This window comes from Pelodiscus sinensis, chromosome 11, assembly GCF_052426305.1.
Source record: "Pelodiscus sinensis isolate ZL-2025 chromosome 11, ASM5242630v1, whole genome shotgun sequence".
Classification (NCBI taxonomy): Eukaryota; Metazoa; Chordata; order Testudines; family Trionychidae; genus Pelodiscus; species Pelodiscus sinensis.
The window spans coordinates 39,245,593-39,272,736 of NC_143062.1; the positions used below are offsets into that span (position 1 = coordinate 39,245,593).

The window sequence follows — 27,144 nt, forward strand, 5'->3', positions numbered from 1 at the left end:
AAAGGCTTTAGAGTGGCATTTATTTTCATAGCCTCCATAGAGAAATAGAGAAAATGAGCAAATCATTTTCTGCCACAGAACACTCAATTCTCCTGAGGATGCCAGTAAAAACAAAACATGCTGACTTATTCTTTAGAGAAAAAGCATGGTGAATGATATTCTGCATGTATCAGTAAATAATAAATGTTCTTAAAATTAATATAGCTGGAAAACTATGTTACCTAGTTCCCTTTAATTTAAAAGTGTTTGGGGGATGTTCTTTAGCATTTGTCATAGAAAACTTAGAAGGTGTTCATGGCTCAGATAGTAATGTCTTGAACTTCTATGCTGTTTACTCAGATTTGGTGATTAATTCCAAGCAAACAGCAGCTAAGACTGCTCTGGTGCAAACTTAGTGAGCGAGTCAGTGAGAGCAACAGAAGTGCTGCATACTTATTGGAGTGATTACAAAGTAGCTAGGAATATGCTGGTCTCCCACATCAGGCTTCCCAGATCATAGCTGTGATTTTTTTTAGATGACCCACTATTCAAAAAGTCTGAAATCAGTTCTGAGTCCCGTGGAAAGTCATCACATCGGGACATTACAACTCAAGGGGATCACAGTTTAGCACACTGTCATTATGCTGTAACATGATGGTGCCTTGACATTATATGACACCACTACCACTTTACAATGTCATTGCAAGCTGCCTGTCAAATTGACTCACAAGTGTGGCAAACAGCTCCACCAGAAGTCTTGTCCAGAAAGATAGTCATTTCTCATACACAAGGATTTAAGGATATTATGATTAAATGCAGAAAAACCCTGAAGGTTTCTCAGGGATCCCTAAGACATATGAAGGATGCCAGGGAAAATATATGTCATTCAGAAAATATCTATATCTTTCAACTTTTTAGGCTGATACCATCATAACACACTACAATAAATACATACAATAGCATGCAGTATATGACATAACCTTCACTTTTCTTATATTGAGATAACATCAAATACTCCCTCCCATCATTACAATTTTGACTAATATCTGCTGGTTATAAAAAAATCAATCAAATAAAGTACCAACAACATTAACCAAAATTATTTCAAAAGTGATGTAGCCAACCTAGCCTATATCAAAATCCTGTTCATTTATGCTAAGAATCACATAGCAGCTTGTATTTGCTCATGTAAGTGCCCGGCACAAGCAGATAAGAAATGTGTCATTTGTTCTATGTCTTAGTATAAGCTAGGGAAAGACCTTCATGGATCAGTACCTGGAATGTTAGTAACACCCCCCACGCCCCAAAAAACATATGGAAGGAACAGAACAGGTTACAGAAGTGGTACAAACTGGCTTGTTAGTGACAACTAATGCTAGCTGAAATGTTAACACCTGCTTTAGGTGAATAGAACACCACTGCATAGCCAACTGTTCTTTAGAGATTGGAATCATATCAACTCTTTTTCCTGTACAATATTAATAAACATGACTGACATTGATTACTTGGTCTTTTCAATATATTTCATACAGACTATGCAATTTATCAACAAATTTATCAATTTTTCAGGATCCTGACCAAAGGAAGAAAAGAGAGTAGTAAAATATACACCTTGGACTTCAAAAAAGCAGATTTTGACTCCCTCAGAGATCTGATGGGCAGAATCCCCTGGGATGTTAACATGAAGGGGAAAGGAGTCCAGGACAGCTGGCAGTATTTTAAAGAAGCCTTACTGAAGGCACAGAAAGAAACCATCCCGATGCATAGCAAGAGAGGCAAACATGGTAGGAGAACAGATTGGCTTACAGGGGAAATCCTTGGGGAACTTAAGCACAAAAAGGAAGCTTACAAAAAGTGGAAACTTGGACAAATGACCAGGGAGGGGTTTAAATGTATAGCTCGAGAATGCCGGGGGGTTATCAGGAAGGCGAAAGTGCAAATGGAATTGCGACTGGTTAAGGATGTGAAGGATAACAAGAAAGATTTCTACAGGCATGTTAACAAGAAGAAGGTGATCAGAGAGGGTGTGCGGCCCCTATTGGATGAAGAAGGTAACCTAGTGACAGATGATGTGGGGAAAGCTGAAGTACTCAATGCTTTCTTTGTCTCTGTATTCGTGGACAAGGTTGGCTCCCAGACTAATGCACTGAGTGATGCAAGATGGGATGAAGATGGACAGCCCTTGGTGAGTAAAGAACAGGTTAGGAACTATTTAGAAAAGCTAAAGGTACGCAAATCCATGGGTCCGGACTTAATGCATCCGAGGGTACTGAGGGAGTTGGCAAATGTCATTGAGGAGCCTTTGGCCATTATCTCTGAAAAGTCGTGGAGATCAGGAGAAATCCAGGATGATTGGAAAAAGGCAAATGTAGTGTCCATCTTCAAAAAAGGGAAGAAGGACGATCCAGGGAACTATAGGCTGGTTAGTCTTACCTCGGTTCCTGGAAAAATCATTGAAGGGATCCTTAAGGAATCCATTTTGAGACACTTGGAAGAGAGGAAAGTGATTAGGAATAGTCAGCATGGATTCACAAAGGGAAAGTCATGCCTGACCAATCTGATTAGCTTCTATGATGAGGTAACTGGCTCTGTGGACGTGGGAAAGTCAGCAGATGTGATATACCTTGACTTTAGCAAGGCTTTTCATACGGTCTTCCACAATATTCTTGCCAGCAGGTTAAGGGAATGTGGATTGGATAAATGGACAGTAAGATGGATAGAAAGATGACTAGAAGGCCAGGCCCAGCAGGTAGTGCTCAAAGGAAGAATGGCTCGATGTCAGGATGGCGGTCGGTTTCTAGCGGAATGCCCCAAGGTTCAGTTCTAGGACCGGTTTTGTTCAATATCTTTATTAATGACCTGGATGAGGGGATGGATTGCACCCTCAGCAAGTTTGCGGATGACACTAAGCTAGGGGGAGAGGTAGATACGCTTAAGGGAAGAGATAGGGTCCAGAGTGACTTAGACAAATTGGAGGATTGGGCCACAAGTAATCTGATGAGGTTCAAAAAGGACAAGTGCAGAGTCCTGCACTTGGGACAGAAGAATCCCAAGCATTGTTACAAGCTGGGGACCAACCAGCTAAGTAGTAGTTCTGCAGAAAAGGACCTGGGGGTTACAGTGGATGAGAAGCTGGATATGAGTCAACAGTGTGCCCTTGTAGCCAAGAAGGCTAATGGCATATTAGGTTGCATTAAGAGGAGCATTGTCAGCAGATCCAGAGATGTCATTATGCCCCTTTATTCAGCTCTGGTGAGGCCACATCTGTAGTATTGTGTTCAGTTCCGGGCCCCCCATTACAAAAAGGATGTGGACGCATTGGAGAGGGTCCAGCAGAGGGCAACCAAAATGATTAGGGGGCTGGAGCATATGACTTATGAGGAGAGGCTGAGGGAGTTGGGTCTGTTTAGTCTGCACAAGCGAAGAGTGAGGAGGGATTTGATAGCAGCCTTCATCTTCCTGAAGTGAGGTTCCAAAGAGGATGGAGAAAGGCTGTTCTCAGTAGTGACAGATGGCAGAACAAGGAGCAATGGTCTCAAGTTGTGGTGGGAGACATCCAGGTTGGATATTAGGAAAAACTATTTCACTGGGAGGGTAGTGAAGCACTGGAATGGGTTACCTAGGGAAGTAGTGGAGTCTCCATCCCTAGAGGTATTTAAGTCTCGGCTTGACAAAGCCCTGGCTGGATTGATTTAGTTGGGATTGGTCCTGCCTAGAGCAGGGGGCTGGACTTGATGACCTTCTGAGGTCTCTTCCAGCTGTATGGTTCTATGATTCTATGAACAAAAAAGAAACACAGAATTTAATTTGAGAAACTTACTTGGAACTATGAGTTCGATTTCTTCAGACATGGCAGTTCCCAGTTCATTTGAAGCATAACAACGATATTTCCCTTGAAAATCAGCTATGATACCCTGATTTTGGATCACAAAGTTTCCTGAATTTTTGAATGTAATTATCCTGGGGTCAGATAGTAGATTGAATGGTTTCTCATCTCTAGTCCAGTTAAAACTGAAAGGTAATACAAACATTAAACACAGGATCTTAGAAAACAATGTGCTGTAGTATAAACATAACAGTAATCAAGGACTCATTTCTGATTCATCACAGGGAATGGCAAAATTCCTTTGACTTTTATGGTATCAGATCAGGTCTCGACAGAAATGTAGCTAGTATTAGCTATTGGGCATATGTCTCGTATTGAACACGTTGTTATGAGATAAGTGGCTTACTCTCCAAATATTAATCCAGTGCTGAAAACAATAAATGAAAGTCAGTCTCAAAATACTGGCCACAATTAAGGGAATTAGAACTTAGTGCTGTTTATTGGAAGGGCTTCATGCAAGTAAATCCTTTCATTGGTTGTGGCTTTTGTACATTTGAAAAATTTAGTTACATCCAATGAGTTTCCTTCAGTTTGGAGCATACACATGAGATGTTTCTAATGGTCTTTGGTTTTGACACAAAAGCTCAATTTTTGTGAGATTTTGATACAAGCTCAATAAATAAAGTTTTACCTACTTTATTTACTCATAACTCAGTTCAAATTGGCTTGAAACTAGACTAGATTCATTCAGAAGTAAAGCTGGCTGAAAATTTCCTAATTGCAATGTTTTTTTAATTGGAGAATGAAGTTTATTGGAATCTAAACATTCTGCATAAGCATGTTCATTTTGAAGAAACTGATGAATCTCTCGTTTTGTTTCAATAGTGTCAAGAACTAACTGAAGTTAAAAGTGTTTAGTTTCCACATTGTATCAAAATAAAAAAAAGTTTCATTTTGATTTTTTATATAATATCAGAAATCTTACCCTGCATTACCCAGGTCCAGCCTGAGGGCAGGCGTAGGGCCTGCATAGGCCTCCCACCAGTGCGCCCCCGACCTAGCCCAGGGCTGAAGGGGGAACCTGGCCCAGGGTCAGAGAGGAATATGAAAGGGATGGGCAGGCCTCCTGATGGCTCCCAGGGACTCTCCTCTCCCCTGATCCAGTGCTGAGGCTCAGGGGCAGAGACTGGGGGCAGGCAGGCCACTTACCTCAGCTGGTGGCAGGCAAGATGGCCCGCTGTGTCCCGAGCTGGCCACTCCCATGGTGATGTGGCTGCCCCCAGTGGTCACTCTGCAGTACAGTTGTTCCCTGCACTCGCTACTCCCAGTGCTGACAGTAAGTATGGTGTCCCTCCGCTCAGCCCCTCCCTTTCCAAATTCCAGGCACATCTCATTTTTCTGATACAACGAAACACTGACCTTGCTTTAAGTTAGGATAAGAGGAAGCTGCCTACCACATTTGGTGGTCCTAGCTCTTATGGTTTAGGAGAAGTCCTTGAAAAAAATGGATCAGCAGACAGATGGACTCATAGACAGAAAGTACAAATCTCTAAATATATGTGTGTGTGTGTGTATGTGTGTGCACATGTGCAGTTGTGTGTACACATGCATCTCTACACATAATATTATATATACTATGTTTTGACATTATTGAAACAAAAGTTTTGATCGTCCCAAATAATTTTTTTTCATTTGAACTTGTGAGAAATGTTGACGTTTTACTTTAATTCAGAATGAGAAAAAAAATGTTCTCAATGAGTATTCAGTTTTCCGACCTGCCCTATTCAGAAGATTAGCAACTCTTGGCAAACTTTTCAGTGAACCCACACTGACCTTTCAGTCAGTAACAAAATGAAAGAGAACAAGTTGTTACCAAACTGCACAGCTCCAGTCTGAAGCATCTTGAAAATGACTGTGTCTTCTTTAATATTAAAATGAAAGTTGTATTAAATTCACCACATTTTAAACTTGGTTTGCTTTGTGGAATAATGAATATCAAAACTCTACAGTCACAATCACACATACAGCTAGTGAATAAATAATTTAATCCACATTGAACACACCTTCAGAAAGTATATTACCAAAACCACAAATGTATATTAAAATAAGTGATGCAAAATATTATCCTGTGCTTATATTTGAGAAAGCTTTTGTGATATTAAGCACATATAAAATATTAAATTCATTTTCAATGTGAGCATTTGATACTTAATGGGTCTGGTATTTTCACTGGGGATAGGAGGCTAAGCAGTGTGAAAAGGAAGTGGATACTGGTACCCTTTGACTTCCATTACACCATTACACTCCTCATATCTTTTGTAATTCTGATGAATCAGCCTTATGTAACTGTGGGGGAAAATCTGAGAAATAAAACCTTTCAAAACAAGAAAAGTCATGTTAATCTCCATTCATAGAGTGAGTGGAAGAGATCAAGCAACAAAAGTTGGGTGGCCTAACAGAGAATACAAAACTTAACCTTTCCCCCAGGTTATGAGCACATTGGAATGCATCATTTTTTTCCTTTCCCTGCAAAGTAAGAACCATGTTTAGACAACGGCTAACAGAGGTAGAAAAGAAAACAAACTTTTGATTAGTCCTCTAGTTTAAAGAAACACCTACATGGGTTGTGGATTTCCTTTTGCTTCACATTTCATTGTAAAGTCTTCATCAAAAGGGTATGCAACTAGGGTCCTTGACTGCTCTGTAATTGTTGGAACCTGTGCAACTGAACAGAGAACATCTGATTAGATCAACTGCTAGTCAAACAAAGCTAAGTGGAGTTCAGATTATTTACAAGGATAATGAGTAGGATGTCAAGGTTGTCAGACCCAAATACATTATCCCTGCAAACATTTTGGAAGTGTCTTTATAAATATTTTCCTGATGATGAAAACACTGTCAACATTGCGAAATGAATGTTTCAGGAGTCTGAGCACCAAAAGAGAGGTTTAGCGGCACTTGACTAAAGCCTTCCAGGAGACATAGGAAGTATATTCCAATGAAGTAATAATATGGCTCTTGCCCTACCCTCCTCATACATTGATCCTTGCCTGGAGGGTGATCCAAAGGCCACTGGAGTCAGTCAATGTTTTTTCATTGATATCAATGGGCTTTGGCTCACACTGCTTTAGAACAGTGATGGCAGCTGCATGAACAGAAAAGATTCTGCTCCGCCATTCCTACGTTCACCCCACAAAGGCATCATAACTTGTTCTCCTGTCTGAAATCATAATGCATCAAGAGGCTGCAATATAGCCGGTGTTTTTGCTTCCATTTCCCTGAATGGCTCTGGCTCATAAAGCCACAAGAGTGATCACAGTCTCTTCCAACATATGCTACAGGTAGCAAAAAGGGGAGGTTGACTTTCTAATGCTCATGTCTGTACAGGAAACCCCCGCCTCACAATGGCCCGAGTTGCGATCCTCCGCACTTATGGCCATTTCTGTAAGTGTGGAAGGGATGGAAACCCCCTGATTTATGTCATCGGTCCGCATTTATGACAGTGTATGACACCTATCATAAATGCAGGTTCAAGTTACGACACCCCTGACTTGCAACACTTCCCCAGGAACCGATCACGTCGCAGGTCGGGGACTGTCTGTATTGAGCTCTAATTTGTCATCTGTGAGTTTGTGAGCAATGTTTTTAAAAGCCAGGTGACTAGAAGATACTTTCCCCTTAATTACTAATCTGTCAAGGAGGCAAATCTGCAGAAAAAGCCAATATGTGCAAAATACATATGAGCTTCAATAAAATGGAAGATGGAGAATTATATACTTCCCATATTATTTTTATTTGAGATATATATATATATATATATATTTCTATTGTTAGTCATAGCTGATCATTATGAAATGATGAGCTGTGACTCAGAATAGAAATATTCCCATAAAAGTCAGTCATTACCTATGTCTTGCTTGCTAGAGCATTAATCTATTTCATGTTGGACTGAATTTAATAATTTTAAGGAGATTAAATTATTAGCCTGATGTGTTTTTTTTCTCTCTCTCTGTATATATACATACCTATACAAGTATCATATATATCACACACATATACATATATTATACACATATACACTACATGGTAAATCATTCTCTCTTTAACATTGGGTCCACTATAGAAAGATTATACCATTTTCATTCATTTGTGGAAGGAATATGCATCATTACTATGCATAAAGCAAACCAATGATGTTTCACTACATTTTCTACGGGATTTAAAGTGCTGAGTAACAGAGACACATAAGAGAGACTGTACTCTGCACTGTAAACTGGGATAACAGATCATCACATTTTTTACACACAGCCAGAATATTTTCTGGTTTCCCTTTTAAGTCAAACTAGCCATGAAGCTCATACATGGCTCAAATACAACGTAGCATCTTGCTGTACCATGTGTTATCAAACGCATTGCATCTCTACTGAGTCCATCCTTTCCCACTAGCTTATAAATATTCATACATAATTCCATTTGATTAACATATAAACATTTAATTCAAACAATTAAGGGATAGATGGTTCCCCAGAGTTTGTGGTTACATTTAGGTGAATGCCCAAGGAACCTGTCACACCCTTGGCTAAAAATCCCATCTGGTACATACTTGAGGGCATGGAATTCTCCTGGCTATCCAAGTACTAGCCACTTCCAAAAGAAAGGGTCACTCACAGTTCTTGCTTGGAGCCACAGTGCCTTAAAACTGCAATGGAATCCTAACAATTTTTTAAACTTCTTATAAGCCCCTCATGGTTGCAGTGTCTGAGACACAGACACTCAACAGTCCTTAGGGGTCCAGACCCCAAAATATATTTGAAGATCAGGCCCTGAATGTCTAGAAAAATAATCCATGTTTCTGAGACAATTCATCTAACAATGTTTACGGGATAAGATTTTTTTCCAAAACAAAACTAGTATGCAATCAGAGTTATTTAGTTGCCTGCATAAAATGTAGTTTGGGGGATAAACCTTCCTCCCTTTGCTCCTTCAGCCAGCGGCACTGATCTCAGTGGGATTGGCCTTTCATGAAGTGCATTACATTTTTTACACATGAACTGAAGAACTAGCCTTGTAAAATATGCCGTTTGATGTGTACCATGGCCAGGCATGGGTAAAGTAGGTGCTCCAGCAAGCAGCATTCAAGTGATGGAAATATTGTCCTGGGATAAAACTCTTCCTAGAGAGCCACACATGTTCTCTTTTGAAAATCTAGTTGCAGGTTGCAAGGCAAATAAATAAATGGATAGGTATAACAGACAAGCTGCAGTAAGACTCATAGCCAAAAAGAGAGAGATTTATGTATAGGAGAGAACTGAAATTTCTGACCCGACTAGAGGGTAGGATCTCAAAGGTCAGTGATGCGCTAACTCGATCAGTTTACTCTAGCGTCTAAAAGGGTCTGAAGAAAATAACTTAAGGTTTTACAATGCATAAATTCCCAGAAGGCCATGGTAAGGCAGAATAAAATTTAAAAGCAAACACCTAAAATGGGGATAGGAAGCAACGTGTTTTTCAGGGGAGGAAGAAAGCAGAGTATTCAGTGAATAGCTTCAGCTCACCTGATAATGGTATTTCAATAGCTGCTGTCAAATTTAATCCAAAAAAAAGCAGATATACGTTGATCCTTTTTGTGCTTAATAATGTCTCCATGCCGCTTCTGAAAACAGGGATTCCAAGCAGAATGAAAGAATGTTTTTCTCCTACCTTCAGTTCAACTCAGATGTAAGGATATGAACTTGCAAATCTAGTTAAGAGGAGAAAGAGCAATATTCATTCACATTATTAACTTGGTTTTAATGAGGTTAGTAAATTAAAGCAATGCTCAAGGGTTCAGAGCTAAAGCAAAAAATGAAGCATATTAAAGGTGTATTAAATTGTACTGTCCCCTCTTTGATTTTGAAAGGTACAACAGTAAAAATATAGCAACAGAAAAATATAAGACAAGTAATTATACCACAGAAATCTGATCACTTTCTGCATTGCTTTTAAGACCAGGGATGGGTATATTTATAATCATTCCAGTTCATAAATTTTTCTAATTGAGAATAGTGCTAGCTGGAAAACAATGTAACAGACATAATGATAGATATTCTGTACTCCAGTGACCCTGCTCACAAATATCATACATTCTTTATCTTTTATTTATGCTTAAAACAGGGTATTTAAATGAACGTGATTAATTAGTGAGAACCATCCTATGAAACCTTCACTTTTCTTTCATAAAACGAATACTGATACAGTATATGCAAGTTTTACACCTCTCCATTATACATCTTACATTTATGTATACATTGTGAGACAAAAATATCAAGAGTCTACCAAAAGGAGAAAATGTTCCTCTCTAATTAGTATTTAATTGCTATTCACAGAGGAGTACAAAGACAGATCTAAAAAGGCAGGGGTATAAAAAAATTCTTACTGTCAGCAGTGTTGTGTTATTTCAGTTAAATATTAACCAAAAAGGCAGATATGTTTTTCAGCTTTCTATGTATTACTATCCGTGGAATGTATAGGATGCCAGTTATCTCTATATGACAGATATCAATGTCAACATTACCTAGACAGGACAATTTTCAGGCAAGAGATGATAAAAAATGAAGTAAAAGCCTGGTCAGATACAAGCAGCATCTGACTGCCAAATGGAAATAAAGACAGACGGCTTGTTTTCCCCTACAGAAGTTTCCTCCGTGTGGAAATAGTTGACTTAATCTGTTTTCCCCCTTACCCAAAGATAGAAAAAGAAATTAAAAACAGTAACTAGTAGAAAATAGTGAAGCAAACAACCAGCCAGCCCTAAAGAGTCCAAGAGGAAAAAAAGGAACAGCTGACTGACCTACAGACAGGAACCCCCTGTAACATCCATCTTTGCTTGCCTGGAACATTCAGGGCACACAGAGCAGTAAAAGCCTTGGAGCAGGAAGTCCGGATATGGCCGGCTGCTGTGACCGTGAATGGGTGTAAAGAGAGATATGCCAATTGCTGACCAAAGGGCTGCCGAGGAGTGCCCTTGACTAAAACCCATATTGATACGAACACACAGCCGTCCGCGGGGAGAGAAATCTCTCGCCCAGTAAAAAAATGTCTAGTATTCACAATTTAGTTATCTCTCTTGCAAGTGTAAATTAAGTTGAAACTTGCTTGTAAGAACTGGTGCCACAAAACGGACCAGTACAATTGGCATCTTAGATAAGAAAGAGGATACGGGCCCCCAGGGGTATATAGATGGGTCCAGCAGCACATTTACTCTGAGAGTCAATCTACCATTTATCTGCTGGTCAGGTTAGGTGTTTGACCTCCTGAGGTTCCATGGGGACGCCCACCTCGTATCCGTCTTTCCTAGAAATTGAGGGACTGGCCCTGGCCTGACATGCTGGGACCGAGAGGCACAGAAGGGGGTAAAACTTGTACCTGGATGTGGTCCTTTGTCTTAAGTGTACACATAGACTTAGAGCTCTTTAAAGATTAAGCTGTCACTTGGTGTTACTTCTATTTTCTATCTTTATTTTCTTTGTAACCATTTTTAAGATCTGTATTTGCTAGCAGTTAAGAAAGAGAGCAATAGCCATTGTAACCATATGCTTTTATAAGTCTTTTTAATAAACCTGTAACTGTTTAAGTTTTAACCCGACTCCTTCAGTTGCTGTAACAGAACCAAGCACAATTTAAAAGAACTTCAGCTGGTCATAAGGGACAGATATAGGAAGAGCTTGGGCATTTTGGATCATGTCACTCCCAGGTGACAGATCCGTTGGGGCATCTCTCAGTCTTTCCCAGACTGCCTGCTGCGAAGGGATCCTGTATCCTAGCAGCTAAAATCTGAGATGTAATAAGCTCTTCCTATAAACTCTGGGGCGTTTGTCAGCCTGGGTATGTCTACACTACAGTGCTAATTCGAACTAACTTAGTTCGAATTAGTTAATTCGAACTAAGCTAATTCGAACTAACGCATCCAGACTAAAAAACTAGTTCGAATTAGCGTTCTTCTAATTCGAACTAGCATGTCCACACAGAGTGGACACTGAACCGGGGTTAAGGATGGCCGGAAGCAGTGCCGGCAGGGCATCAGATGAGGACTTAGAGCGTGGAGCTGCTGTCTCAGGCTAGCCAAGGGCTGTGCTTAAAGGGACCCGACTCCCACCCCAGACAGACAGTTCTCAGGGGTGCCCCGCTTGCAAAGCAGTCCTGGCTTGGATTGCCCAGAGTACCCACACTGGGCACATCACAGCACTCGGTCATCAGACCGGCTGCACTTGCCGCAGGCTGCCATCTGGGGAGAGGAGGCAATTGGGGGACTGCAGGAGAGGTTCCACCCCCAGAAGCCCGCAGAGCCAGCCCAGTCCTCCCCATCGGGGGCTCATACCCCATTCCTCCCTAACCTCCTTCCACTTACCCCTCCCTAGCCCCCCTTCCTGATGTACAAAATAAAGGACAATTGTGTTCAAAAATAGAATCTCTCTTTATTGAACAAAACTGGGGGAGACTGGGAAAAGGAGGTGGGAGAGGGGAAGAGAGAGGCTGGGAGAGGGGAGGGCAACTACAATGATGAGGGGTTTGGAACAGGTCCCATATGAAGAGAGGCTAAACAGACTGGGACTTTTCAGCATAGAAAAGAGGAGATGGAGGGGGGATATGATAGAGGTCTATAAAAGCAGGAGTTGGGTGGAGAGGGTGCATTCAGAAAAGTTCTTCATTAGTTCCCATAATAGAAGTACTAGAGGACACCAAAGGAAAGGAATGGGTATCAGGCTTCAAACTAATAACAGAAAGTTCTTCTTCACAAAGCAAAGAGTCAACCTGTGGAACTCCTTGCTGCAGGAGGCTGTGAAGGCTAGAACTAGAACAGAGTTTAAAGAGAAGTGAGATCAATTCATGGAGGTTGGGTTTATGGAGTGGTATTAGCCAGGGGGTAGGAGTGGTGTCCCTGCCTGAAGTCTGTGGAAGGCTGGAGAGGGATGGCACGAGACAAATGGCTTGGTCACTGTCTTTGGTCCATCCCCTCCAGGGTCCCTAGGGTTGGCCGCTGTCAGCAGACAGGCTACTGGGCTAGATGGACCTTTGGTCTGACCCAGTACGGACATTCTAAGCTCAGGGCTCAGGGTCGGGGGTCTCAGTGGACCACCTTGATTTCATGAAAACCTGCTCCTGGGTGGCGAGGCTGACAGCTCTCCTGCCCTAGACGGCTGCTTTCCTGTGCCTAGTGCGGAGGTCGTGGACTAGGTGGCTGGCTTGAGCCGTGCCAGGTGCAGGGTCTGCTGGCTGGGTGCTGGCAGGCTTGCACCTGGCACGGGCACCGTAGCCAGCCCGTGCCCCTTTAAGGGGTCCGGGGCCAGGAGGGGGGGCAATAGAGTTTCCCTGGTGTTGGCCAGAGTGGCCACCAGGGAAAGCTGGGGAGGGCTAGCCTCCCACTAGTTCGAATTAAGGGGCTACACACCCCTTAATTCGAACTAGTAAGTTCAAACTAGGCGTTAGTCCTCGTAGAATGAGGTTTACCTAGTTCGAACTAAGCGCTCCACTAGTTCGAATTAAGTTCGAACTAGCGGAGCGCTAGTGTAGCGCCTATCAAAGTTAATTTGAACTAACGTCCGTTAGTTCGAATTAACTTTGTAGTGTAGACATACCCCCTGTTGGCTGCCCTCCGCGACGGGACCCCAGTCCTAGTGGTAAAGACACGGATGTTAAACCTTTTCTCGGTAACACACACACACACACACACACACACACACACACACACACACACACACACACACACTGTCCTGACCGTCGGCTGACAAGCATTTGTGGGCAGGTGTCACAAGCCATTAGTTTGTAACAGGGTGGAAATTGTACCAAATTCAGCAGGTTTGTAGGGTTCTGACTCAAAACCAGTTTGAGGGTAGAAATGTCGACTGTTTTTCCCCTCCATAAACCTCTAAACAGAATGCAATCTATCAGTGAAAGCCAGAGGGTTTGAACTCTATTAAAATGAAAGTGAAAACAAGATTTACAAAATACTTGTTCTGAAATTCAGAAGTGCTGTTTCAGAGTTGAAATAATAACTGAGAACTCTCTAATTTATCCATGGTAGGGGAGAGAAAAAGGAAGAGGTTGCCTATTAAATCTCATACCGAAATCCCATCTTACTCTTCTGCAGGAGAGATGCAGAAGACCTTTCAGTGGGTGAGTGTTGTGCACCAGAAGTGCCAACACCCAAGGACCAGAATATCTGTAAGAAGCTGTCCTGAATCCCCCAGAAAGTATGAGAACAGTAATCCAGATTATTCCAGCAGGATTTAAGCACAGCCACTTTTCAATATTTATATGACAAGGGTTTATATTACATCCACTGACTGGTCTTTCCACGGACTTATTCTGTCAGCCCAAATCATTGAGAAGATATGACAAACTACATATTTTAATTCAACATACCACAGAAATGTGTATTTCTTCTCTCAAATGTGGAATTTTAGCTCATATTAAAGTGGCTTTAGCTCAGCAAGGGCATTATTAATTCTTGTGTTAGCAGGTGTAACATTGGATCACTCATTGTCCATTGCAGCTAGGAACAAAATCTTTAAATCAATAGAAAGAGGAGATTCCCATCTTCACATTAGGGCCTGTAGCACAAGTCTTTAGATGGGAGACTCAAAAATATTGGATGTTGAAGTTCAACACCTTATGCACAGAAAGTTATTTTAGCAATATTTGAGAGGTGTATTAAATGCGTTATTTCTGATTTTCATCTCACACTGGTATAAAACCAGTGTAACTCCTTTGAATTCAAAAGAGGTACTCTTCACTTACACATAAGTAGGTGTAAGGGAAGTCAGGGTTATTGTGCATCTCTCTTTGTGGTACTGTTAATCTTGCTGTAGCAATGGTGCAGTGCTTGTCTTTACCCGTGAAGAACACACTTGTTTGAGATTAATGCACAGTTCCAGGCTTGCCATCTGTGCTCATCCCAAACTCAGTCTGATAAGCCCTTTTATACTAGGGATGTGAATGACCAGACAACACACTAGTCAACTACTCTCTTTCCTCCTCTTTGCTGTCTCTATCAAAAAGTGGCAGCAGGGGAGGGAGGAGTGCTTCAAAGTGGCAATGCCACATGAAGCCCAGGGTCTTGCCCTGGGTTCCATGTGGTTCTGCTGCTTTGAAATGCCATGTGGAGCCCAGGGTCAGCTGGGGACTCCCCCACTAACTCCAGGTTCCATGTGATGCAGCCACTTTGAAATGCCGTGTGGAGTCTGATGCTGCGCTCCCCATGGTATTTCAAAGTGGCAGCTCTGCATGGAGCCCGGGGGGTCAGCTGGGGACTCAGAGACCCTAGCTGACCCCCCAGGCTTCATGTAGCGCTGCCTATTTGAAACACCGGGGAGCACAGGGCTAGTGGGGAACTGCTTGAGTCTCCTGTTGGCCCTGTGCTTCTTGCAACGCTTTCGCCTTAGAAATGTAGCAACAGCCCTGGGGATGTTTCTATACTTCAAACGCAGAGGTGCCTTTATTGAATATCGAATAGTCAATGCAAATTTCATCGACAATTTGATTATCCAATTAATCTAAATTTAACATCCCTATTTTATACCTCACATATATCCTGCATATGTAACCCACGCAGCTGCAAAATGTAATTCTCGGTCCTATGTAATGGCATGTAGACCACCTACAGACAGAAAGAATGGCCTTGCTCTATAGCCTTAGCTGTGAGCCAGCTGGTTTTTAGCTCAAGTGGTAGAGGCTCATGCACTAAGCTCCATAAATTCCAGGTTTGGTTCCTCCTGTTGACATTACACATATACAAAGTACGTAGTCATTTTCTAATAGTCACTAGGGTTGTCAAGTTTGACTGAAGCTATTTCAACATGATATAATGTAATTTTCTTTAAATACCCTATTAAAATCTCCTGGATTTCTTTCAGTTGTCACTGGGAGAGCTATGCTGATTCCAGCAGACTCTAGGCCAATTCTGGAGGGACGGCAAACCTAACAATCATGCAATGGCTGCCCATCACTTGTTAATGCAGTGGCCATGTTCCTGCCCTGCTCATCACTGTCTGACTTGTGCCTACAGGTAATACAATTAAGTCCTTAATCATTTCTATTTATAACTAATATATGCCCTGTATTCAACTTCATGGTCAGAGGGACTGCAGATTATGCTGTGACAAGGCACCTCCTTTGCCTTATGAGACTCAGAGATGGGAAGGAAGGAGCTAGAGGGAATTGCAGTAAATCAGTTCCACTCTAAAGAGATTTTATTTCTCACTCAAGTTTACTTTTTAATATAGTAGCCCATTGTCTGTGAGTCTATAACGCTGACGTATATGGCCACGCCCCCTGTCCGTGTACATCAGTGCCCCGCCCCCCTTCCCCTCCCTTGGTGGCTGTTCAGCCCAGAGCTGCGCTGCTTAGCTGGGCCCGGCGGGAGTGCCGCTCAGCTGGGCCCAGGGTGGCAAGCAGCCATTGGGGATCCGTGGTCCACATGCGTGGGGAGCGTGGACCCCAAAGGGCCGCTTGCCGCCGCTTGCTCCCAGCTCAGAGGCGCAGCACACCACAGAGGGAGGGGAAGAGGGGCAGACGCCACGCAGGGAAGGGGAGGGAGTGGGGCTTGCCAGAAGAGGGGTGGGAAGCAGAGCTGGGGGCTGTGGGGCTGGAGGGGAGGATGGGGGGGCCCGGAGGAAGGGGGGAGGGAAGCAGCACTGGTGGGGGGGGAGGTGTCCGCGGGGCCATGGGGCTGGCCAGCAGGAAGAGGGGGTGGGAAACAGATCTGGGGGGGGATCGGGGGCTGTGGGGCTGGATGAAAGGAGGGGGGCAGGAAGCAGACCTGGTGGGGGGGGTGCAGCCACTGGCCACAGCCGGAGTCCTTGTGTACGTCACTGCCCCCCCTTCCTCCTCCCGCCGTGGGGCTGAGTGGTGCACCCCTCAGCCGGGCCGCCGCAAGAGAATGGAAGGGGGGGCGGTGACATACACAGCCCCTCCCCCTGGCTGTGTACGTTACCACCCTGCCCCTCCTCCCCCGCAGCGGCCCGGCTGAGCGTACAGCACTCAGCCGAGCTGCCATGGAGGGAGGGGAAGAGGGTGGGGCGGTGACATACGTGGCCAGAGGGCGGGGTCATGTACGTCACCGCCCCCCTTCCCCTCCCGCTGTGGCACTCAGCTGAGTGCTCCGCCCCTCAGTCAGGCCACCGGGTGAGCCAGTACTGCAGGGGGCTGTTTGGGCTCCCCCGGTGTGGGAGGGGAAGGGACGGCAGTGACGTACATGGCTCCGCGCCCTGGCAATGTATATCACCGCACTGCCCCCTCCCTCGCGGCAGCCCAGCTGAACAGGCAGCACTCAGTCAAGCACCACGATGGGAGGGAAGGAGAAGGGGAAGAGCAAGGGGAAGGGGGGTGGGGAGAGACGGAGGGGAGAGAGACGCAGGAGGAGGAAGAAAAGAGAAAGGGAGAGTGAGAGGTAGGAGGGGGAGAAGAGAAATAAAGAGACGAAGAGAGAGGCAAGAGGCAGAGGAGAGTTGAGAGGGGGGAGGGAGGCAGTAGGAGGAGAGAAAGAGAGGCAGAGACAGAGCGAGAGAGCTCAGGAGAGAAGACCTGAAAATCTCGTCTTATGATGGGCTAATTGGCTAGTTTTTTAACATTTATAAAGTAGGTGGGGCCAGATTAAGCTCTTTGTAGGCCCTAGGTGAATTCATAATTGTAGGCCCTTAAATAAGACTATATAGAAATATATAAGGGAGCACCATGTGAAAAGATCATGTACTTCATTGTAAAATAACAGCCATTTTGTTGTATACTACAGTTGTATACTTAGGATTTACCTGATAGTTAACTGGCTGATAAAGAGAAAAATAAGGTGATGTTGCTGCCACTAGGACTGTAAAATCCATGGAGCAATGCAGTGTGCCGCAGAGCTGATAACCTGGCAACACTGTGTCTCAAGATCGTTCAATATCATTTACAAAATAACAGTACATTGTGTAGCCAGCATCAGCCATTTCTGCCAGAAAGAGTGTTTAGTAGTATCCTAGAGATTCTAAATTAGAGCTGTGAAATGCAAACACTGTAGTAATAAGCAGTGCTCCCTCTAACATTTTCCATCCTTTTGGCACATTGAATTTTCTTATGTGCACCACCAGTACAAACCAAAAACCTTAATATAAATATATATTTTAAACAGCTCTTAGGTACCTAAGACAAAACTTTTAAAACAAGGAGTAGTTAATAAGGAGCAATGCTTATAATGTATATTTAATGTCAAATATAAAGAAAATTAACACTATCCTGGTACTACCTGTGTTTTATCATCCTAACAACTCAAGCTAGTAAATACACCAAAATGTCTATTATCCATACATAGCTCAGCTTTAAGATGCTAAAGCAATCTATGGATCAACTGGAAACAGTTATGCTCTCCTTGCAAATATTAATACAATATTTATTTATACTGGAAAGGAGAGAAAAAGGCATACACTCATCTTTGGGATGCCAACTCTTAATTTGATTAATAGTGCACAAACATAGAACAGTAAAAATAAGTAAAAAAAAAAACAACACAGAAAGCAAATAAAGCCACAAACATGAAAATAGGAAGGAAAGTAAGACATCAGGTGGTTGATGATGGGTGTTTTAAATGAATGTTTAGGATCACTATGCAAGTGAAACAGAGACCCGTAAACATAGTTAAAAGTTATCTTTGTTTGAAACTTTCACACTGTGTGTGTGCCAGCAAATGAAAGAGTAGATGTTCCAGAGCAGCACTTTAACATGTGGCTTCAGACTTTGTAGGCAGATCCATTTTTTTGAAGAGGTTGCAAATACAGTCTTCATCCTACAGCACACCTAGCATCACACCTAGTATGCCCATTGACTCATAAAATTCGGAACTGTATCATACCGAAAAGATCTAGCCTTAATGCCCCTCTCCAAACACATTCTAAAATTGAATGGAAATTGCTAGTCTGAAATCCAACTCTACTTGAAAGGCCAAACAAATAAACAGGTTCCCCTGCAAAGTTCTTCCAGTTTTAACAATTTACCAGTATTAATTGGTAACACAGGATATTTTAAAAAATAAAGATCAGAGTCTCCAGATCTCTACAGCACTCAAACAAAAATCTGTTAAAAAGAATCCTTTTCTTTACGTAATTTAAGCCATTAATTCCTATGTAAACTTTCTTCTGAGCAAGGTATATCCACATAATTCTTATCTACAAAAGGAACTTAATTGCTTTACAATAGAAAATACCAATACAGGTGAAGTCAGATCCTGCATTAAGATCTGCTAATGCAATATCTCTCCACCCTCTTTATTTGTCTGCTCTGGATCTGCCTGATCCAAACAAATTAATTTTTAGTTCAGGGTAACATCTCCAGGCATATTGCATCTTATTAACAAACTCAACTTGGCCAAAAGCAAGCTCTTTATCTTTCCCTCCTGAAAGTAAGTGAAAAATATTTTGGTCTAGTGCTTCTGAGGCGTCACTGTTCTGTGTTTGCTCTACAAGTCTAAGAGTGGGTGCTACATTATTCTTTCCCCCGTAATATCTTCCTGGCATATTTAAGATCTTGTAATTATATCACCAATCAGTTGGTAATTAATACCAATCCCTCCTTACTCCAGCCTCAACACGAAAAGGGAAGATATATTTGACTAAGCTCCGTCTGATGCATTAATGAGACAACGAAGTTTCCACTGCAGCATCCCCATCTCCCACATAGCCACATTCCTCCATACTCCAGCATATCAGCATACCATGCTTGCCTCCCCCCCGCCCTCCTTACCTTGTTACCTTTCTGACATATAACCCTCTTACGTTGGCCAGCCCTTTCCTAGACTGTTCATTAGCTCATTTGATTACAGTGAGGAAGGCAACCTTCCTCTCAGGAAAAGCCTTTCTCCCAGCAGTCACTAGCCCTTCTGCAGCGTATCTTTCATTTCTCCTTCCTCTCTGAAGAGGGGAATTTTAAAGGTCATAGACCAGTGTTTCTTAAACTGTGTTTTGGGCACACCAGTGTGCCACAGAGAACAACAGAGTTCAAAATGGTCACCCTTAAAAGGACTGGAGACTTTTTCCCCTCCGACCCTATTTTTCTTTTTCTTTTTTTTTGCTCAACAAAAGTCCTTGGTGTTCTTCCGTTTTAAAAAGTTTAAGAAACACTGTCATAGACAGCCCTTAATTGAAATAACTTCTTTGCTTTGCCATTCAAGGACTGATATATTTGCCCTCCACCATTGTGTGGTGGCTCTCCAGTCTGAGGGTCACAGTACTTACAAAAATCTGACCAGAAAGGTGCTGCTGGTTGTATGTTACTGATAACAAAGCAGACCAACTTTTACATAGGCCATCTTTTGCATGGAATGCTGTTGAGGTCCAGCAGCCATATAGACAGACTCATTGTCATCTGGGAGAACATTGAAAATGTAGAGAAGCCAAAGTTGCAAAAAGAAGTAGCTGCAGTAGCATGTTGTGAGAGACACATGGAAAGGAGGAGTCCCTTAACTGAACCACACCAAATCTAATTGACCTTCTGGTTAAATCCAAGGAAGATGTGAAGGTCCAGGTGGCTTCCTTTAGCTAGTCCATTAGCCCATCCATGCTACATTTTTAGAGAGAGACAGAAATGTTTAGAGTAGAGGCATGATCTTTTATCGTGTGGTGTGTGTAACTTGTCTTTGCAGATCACTATAATTAATTAGCTCATGTAGCTCTCTCTTTCTCTTTCCCTGTTTTGAATACTAATGCAGAAGAGCTGCATGAACCAGCATTGGGAACGAGTGAGCACATTGAGCACATGATGGAGGGATGATGCTACACTTTCTTGAGGTAATAGCCACTTGCAGCTGTGTCAAGCCCATTGTCATTTTGTTTTGTTTTATGAGGTAAAACCGAGCTGAACTATGATTTAAGCAACTGCATCTTTCACGAGGATTAACCAAGTGATAAGTAGCTGGTGAGATACTAAAGGGGTAGTAAGTGAAACACATCAAGGTTACATCTACACTGCAGGCTTTTTGTGCAAGAAGCTTTTTGCGGAAGAGATCTTCTGCAAAAACGTCTTGAGCAAAAGCGCGTCCACACTACAAAAGCACATTGCAAAAGTGATGTGCTTTTGCACAAGAGAGCGTCCACACTGCACGGACACTCTGGCACAAGAAAGCTCTAATTGCCATTAACAGAATGGCCATCAGAGCACCTGTGCTTTTTCTGATAGTCTCCTTTTGTGCAAGAAACCCCTATTGAGCATCCACACACACTTTTTTGGGTAAGAACTCTTGCGCATAAAGGAGTTATTCCTCACAGAAAGAGGTATACCTACACCGCAAAAAGCCCTCTGTTCTGCTGTTCTACTGTAAAATTTCTTGTGCAAAAACACACTTGAGGTGTGGAAGTTCCACAGGTTTTTGTGCAAAAATGGCCATTCTAGCGCAAAAACTCTGTAGGGTAGCCCAAGAGGCACAGTAACAGTGATATAATTTTCATTGTGCTGTGTATAATCAAACTGCTTCCTGCCCATATATACTAAATTCTGATTTTGGTCTGGGAGTGTGTCAGACTTTCAAGGCTTATCACACTCTCCTGAGACATATAGGAAGAAGAACAGTCAGCAAGACTATCACTATCTTTACACTCACGCATGGGAATAAAAGTGCATAAAGTGTCCCCTGCTACTTTTTCAGAGAAGCTACCCACACTACAGGTTGCAGAGAAGGACACAAAGATGCTGCTTCATGGCCCTGCACAATTTGGATGGGGAGGAGTCAGAGGGGCTTAGAAAAGCGCACAGCTTAAATGTACTGGCTCATGTATCTGAGCCCACATGCTGAATAATGGCCTAGAAGAGGTTACTTCTTTCCCAGAGCAAGCTGGGCAAGACTGGGAGGCAGATTGTGACACTTCAGGTAACAGCAGGATTCCTGGGCTGCTCCTGGAGCAATGCAGTTGTTTCCTCAAGGCAGATTTCAAAAAACATGGCCTAGCCCTGTGAGAGTTTCTCCTTTGGGATGAAGAATATGACTTTGTTCAGCTGCCTACTGACAGCCACTCTTGCACAGTAGCAGGTGTCAAGTCTAAGAAAGGAGCAAGAGTTAAATACCTCAGTATGACAGGCCTAGCTCTTAAAAGCATTTCCTCTCAGACATGCTCTTCTCTATCTTTGCCTGCCCCCTTTCTGCACTGAGCTCTGAACAGTAAGGCAGTGGTCAAGCAGGAGGTTAAGACTCAGTGGGGAAGGGAGACTGATTATTCTCACTAAAACTGACAACTAGACATGGGAGGGCTGACAGGTATTAGGCAATTTGTATGGATGTCACATAGTAGCCAGCCCTGTCATGTCTCAGTACCACAGCTAAGCTAGATATCATCTGCCCTCTCACCTACCCAAATACTTTAAAATCCCTCCTCCTAGCTTAGCAATCCCTGAAAATCTCCAGGTCATAGAACACCCGGAGAAATGCTCCAGCTTATCTACAAGTTTTGTGTAGCAGTGTCTTACCCCACCATAACATGGATCCGATGTTTATGTCATATGCAAATTATTTGTTAATGTGCAGATTAGCTCATTAAATAATTTGCATATCATTTCTCACATATAGCTGCACAATCCTGGCAGCTATGAGCAGGATTTTGGTCACACTTGTGCTGAAGTACAACAGTCTCATGTGGTCTGCTATGTGCTAAGCAAGGATGTGCAAAATCTAGGTTTTGGTAAATGTAACAGGTCAAATCACCAGGTTGGTAAATAGATGAACCCCAAGTGCTTACTTTGGAAATGTGTTCTTTTCAAAGCAGCTTTTCTACAGAGGAGTCTGCACTGAAGGGACTGACTTGGAGGAACAGGAACCCAATATGTTACAAAGGCAAAAGGGCTAAATCCACTGGAACTACTTTTCTTCACAACAAAATAATATACATTCTCTGTATTCTATATGTAGTGGTAGAAATGTAGCCATGTTAGTCTGGTGCAGCTGAAACAAAAAACAGGACTGTGTAGCACTTTAAAGACTAACAAGATCATGTGCTGAAAGTGTCCATCTGCTATGTACATTGGACAAACGTCTCAGACACTTCGCCAAAGGATCAATGCCCACAAAACAGATATCAGACAGGATCACAAAGAAATAACAGTTTCTTGCAATTTCAACCAGAAAGGACATTGTCTCAACGACTTGATTACCTACATCCTGCTTCAAAGACCTTTTAAGACTTCACTTCAAAGAGAATCCTCTGAACTGTCATTCATGCTTAAATTCGACACTTTACACTCAAATTTGAATAAAGACGTTAATTATCTTACCCATTACAAAGATAGCTTCCCCAATTATCACCTCTAATATCATTAGCTCACAGACATTTACCTCCCCACCTCCATCCCCCTTCTGTTCTGAAATTTGATTTGTCCTTTTCATATGTGTTCATTTTTTTAAATTGTATCCTTTGGTATATATGGCTGTGACAACTTTCTTCTACTATTTGATCTGAGGAAGTGGGTCTGGCCCACTGTGACGGAGCACCGGTCCCGGCCGCACCAGAACCGACGGCACCCCGCACTCCTGAGCCCGGGAGGGGCAAGAGGAAGGCCGGCACTGCTGCGTGAGTGCAACCCGCGGCGTCTGGTCGCCCCGGAAACCGCGAGCGTGGACGCTCGCAGATGGCGCCCCGGCTCACGTGCCCCGTCTGCACGGGGATAGCCAGGGACACAGATGGCACCCGGAGGGGATTCCCCTCCCCGGGTGACGTCATCGCTCCGTGCCCGGATGAGAGGGGCGGGGCCAACGGAGGCTGGAATTTTAAAAGATGCCCAGGGAGAGCAAGAGGGGAGAGGATGCTCCGGCCGGGAGAGAGGGAAGTCGGATGCGGAGGGAGCGAGGAGCGGTATCCGCTGGCTCAGGGGAGACCTTTGCCAAGGCGGATCAGACAGTGAGAAGGAGGAAGTGACCCAGGACGGGAACGGCAAGTGGCGTCAGCGCCTTGACCCTACCTGGGCGGTTGGTGAGTTACAGGGGAGCCCCCACCAACCGGGCAGCAACCTAGCGCTGCTGCCTTTAGGGTCCTGGGTCGAGACCCGGAGCGAGGGCAGGCCCGGGTCCCCCTCCTTCCTTACGGGCGTTCCATAGTGCCCCGGGAGACCGAGACTATAGGAGCCCCTGAACAAGCTCCAGACCTTGCATAGTGACATGGAACGGTGGGGATTTGGTTAAAAGGACTCGGGTGAAGGAGAGGGGCAGACAGGTATGCCCCGATGATGACAGGGCTGTAAGCCTGAGGGGCGGCCTGACCCATGACACCCACGAAAGCTCATCACCTATTAAACCATCTTGCTAGTCTTTAAAGTGCTACACAGTCCTGCTTTTTATGCTATATATACTATGCCTTATCCATTTTTCTTGATCTCTCTTTATTTTCTGTTTTTTTTTTCTGCCTGAGGTTTAAAGCAGGTAAATTGAATTCACTTCAGATAATTATCCATAGATACTTACCTGCAGTTATTTATTTATTATGCTGTTCAGTTAAAGTAAATACTGATTGCTTTCAGGATAGTTCATTTGTTTGCTTAATGAGTTGTCCTTAACTTACAGTGAATAAATCTTTCAGCATACAAGTTTTATAAAGGAACCATGCAGTGTCAGGTTCCAGTATTGTATATGACCCTTTTCAAATGCATGTAGTAAAAATATTGGGCAATCAAACAGGAAAAAAAATATTAAATTCCCATTTGTCTCTCAAACCTAGTGAGCAATTTTTGCTGCATGTAATTACTATATTAAAATAACTCATGAATTCTAACAAGAGTGACAGCAAAAAAACTCAGCTTACTGCTCTACAGCTATCAAATGAAATTGCCCTGTACAGCTAAATACATCATCAGCCCAGCAATTTTGTTTCCTTCTAAAATATTTAAGTCTCCATCTCTGAGTAAGTTATGTATAGTACAGCAAATATTAAGGAAACCATTGGATTTCCTAAACCTAATAATTATTAATTTCAGAGATGACCTTTTTGTTAGCTATGTTTAGATGTAATGTTCCAGTAATTTATATGGTAAACAGTTTTTACACAAAAGTTATTGGTAATTAGAAAGTAAAGCTATCAAGAATTCCCCCAGAAATGAGATGGGAGAGTAATTCCTTCCCTCTCTCCCTCCTTTCCTATATCTCACACACCCAAAAAGGAAGGAAGTTGATTATTTAATTATACAACATGTAGAATGATAAGGGAACTATATAACACCATGGCTCAATGAGATATTACTACTCTCTCAGACATGACCACAGACAGAAAAGAGAAAAATACTGCTTCAACCAACATTTGTTCATACTCCCCAAAAAATAGAAGTTTCAGCTCAACAAATTTCAGTTATGGCAAATACAGTATTACAGCTGTGCTGGGAAATCATACACAGGCCTTGCTCACACTATGGCTAGTTATAGAAGATGTTTCTTGTGTCTTTTGCACATCTATTTGTGACCCCATCAATGTAGGGATCCTCTTTCCAGGGCCCTCACTATGATTTTATTCAAATCTCGTATGCTTAAGAAGAATAGTCCCAGAACACACAATAGTCCCCTTGGCTTGAATCTTCAGAGTCCTCCCCTCTTATCACTTGCAAAGTTGTTTCAATGGTTATTTACTCTGTTAAAAATGTACACCTTATTTTCAGTCTAAATTTGTGTAACTTTAACATTCAGCCATTGGATCCTGCTGTATCTTTCTCTGCTATACCAAAGAACACACTATTAAATATTTGTTCTTTGCGTAAGTACTTATACACTATAATCAAGGGACCCTTTAAACATCTCTTTGTTATAATAATTACATTTAGCTCCTTAAGCCATTTACTCTAAAGACATGCTTTCTAATCCTTTAATCATTCCCATAACTCTTTCTCTGAACACTCTTCAATTTATGAACATCTTTTTGAGTTGTGGACACCAGAACAGGACACAGAATTCTAGCCATGGTTACACTTGTGTGAAATACATAAAAATTAACCTCACTACTCCTACTCAAGATTTTACCCTGATTAAGCACTAATCATTTTGGCCATTGAATCACCCTGGAAACTTATGTTCATCTGACTAACCCCCACAATTGCCAAATCTTTTTCAGAGTCACTGCTTCTCAAGATAAAGTACCCCATCTAAGTGTGGCCTACTCTTTTGCTTCCTGGATATATACAGTTACATTTAGTCATAAAATAACATATGGTGTGCTTGCACCCAGATTACCAAACAAGCCAGTTTGCTCTGTGTTACTGACCACTCACCTTTTTTGGTGTTACTTGCAGACTTTAGCAGTGATGATTTTATGTTTTCTTCCTTGCGTAATTTATACAGATGTAAGCAGGGTCACGATAAGCCCTACCCTGACACCTGGTGGTGAACTGTGGCAAGTGGTGCAAAAAGACTTCAGGGGCTGATCTTGTTTGCATAGGCATACCCACCCCACCTAGTATGAGCTCAAAGCAGCCCAAATGGTCACTTTGGATGCTGTGGGATCCCCAGTCTCTCTGTTATTGAGGCAGGGGGGATAAAGTGTTGTTACCCTGATTATGTGAATCAAGGAGAGTGGAACAGTGGAACTGTTTTATGACAGAGGGATTCGCCATCAACTAAGTAGCACTTGCTAGACAAGGGGCATGGGTTCCAAACCCAGTGAAGTGAGAGAAGCTGGGGACAGGTATTTGTACCTGGTGGTGGGGCCCCTGTCTAAGGGCCTGAAACACCAACTGCACCCCCTCCTCTCTCCATTGTGGAATATCAGAGCTAATTTGGATTCCATTAGGGATCTAGTTACAGGCTGCTGAGATGACTTCACTTTGGGCCAATGGTGCACTAGCACTGAGGCCCCCCTACTACGAGCTGAAATTACTAGCGTGCTGAAATCAACTATGAGTTGAAATCACTGAATGCTAAATTCCTGAGCTGCTAGCAGAGCAGTTTGCAGGATGGCTGGCAGAGCAGTTGGTGGGAACGACCCATCAGAGCAGCTGGTGGGAACAACCGGCGGACGGCTGATAGGAGCGGTGGCAGGCGGACTGCAGAGTGGCTGGTGGGAACGACCGGCAGGTGGCCAGTGGAGCAGCTGTGGGAATGACCAGTGGGCAGCCGGTGGAGTGGAACGAGACAGAGAGGCAGAGCAATGCAGTTTGTGGGATGGCTGGAGCAGCTCATGGGACAGCAGGTGGAGTGTGGCAGAGTGATTCATATTAAATGGGGCAGCAGAACCCTGCAGAGAGGCAGGGCCGTTGGCAGACCATGTAAGGTGTATCAACACCCCGCCCCATCCGTTTCACCCAGGTTGGAAGGTAAAAATCCTGCAGGTAAACTTTTGAACCCTGGGGCAGCACTGAGCTGGGACAGAGACTTTTGG

General features: G+C 43.1%; 1 protein-coding gene across 12 annotated transcripts in view; it reads right to left on the reverse strand.

Moving 5' to 3' along the window:
- CHL1 (cell adhesion molecule L1 like) overlaps positions 1-27,144 on the reverse strand; it is a 223,342-nt gene that overhangs the window by 82,634 nt on the left and 113,564 nt on the right. For 6 of the 12 annotated variants that reach the window (XM_089781243.1, XM_089781246.1, XM_089781247.1 and 3 more), the window contains exons 1-4: positions 10,635-11,045; positions 9,361-9,545; positions 6,425-6,530; positions 3,800-3,990 (exon numbers count right to left, since the gene is read on the reverse strand). In XM_089781243.1, the coding sequence (XP_089637369.1) occupies positions 3,800-3,990; positions 6,425-6,530; positions 9,361-9,451 (388 nt within the window). In that variant the 5' untranslated portion in view covers positions 9,452-9,545; positions 10,635-11,045. The other 6 variants (XM_089781245.1, XM_089781244.1, XM_089781248.1 and 3 more) reach the window with 5 other exon arrangements.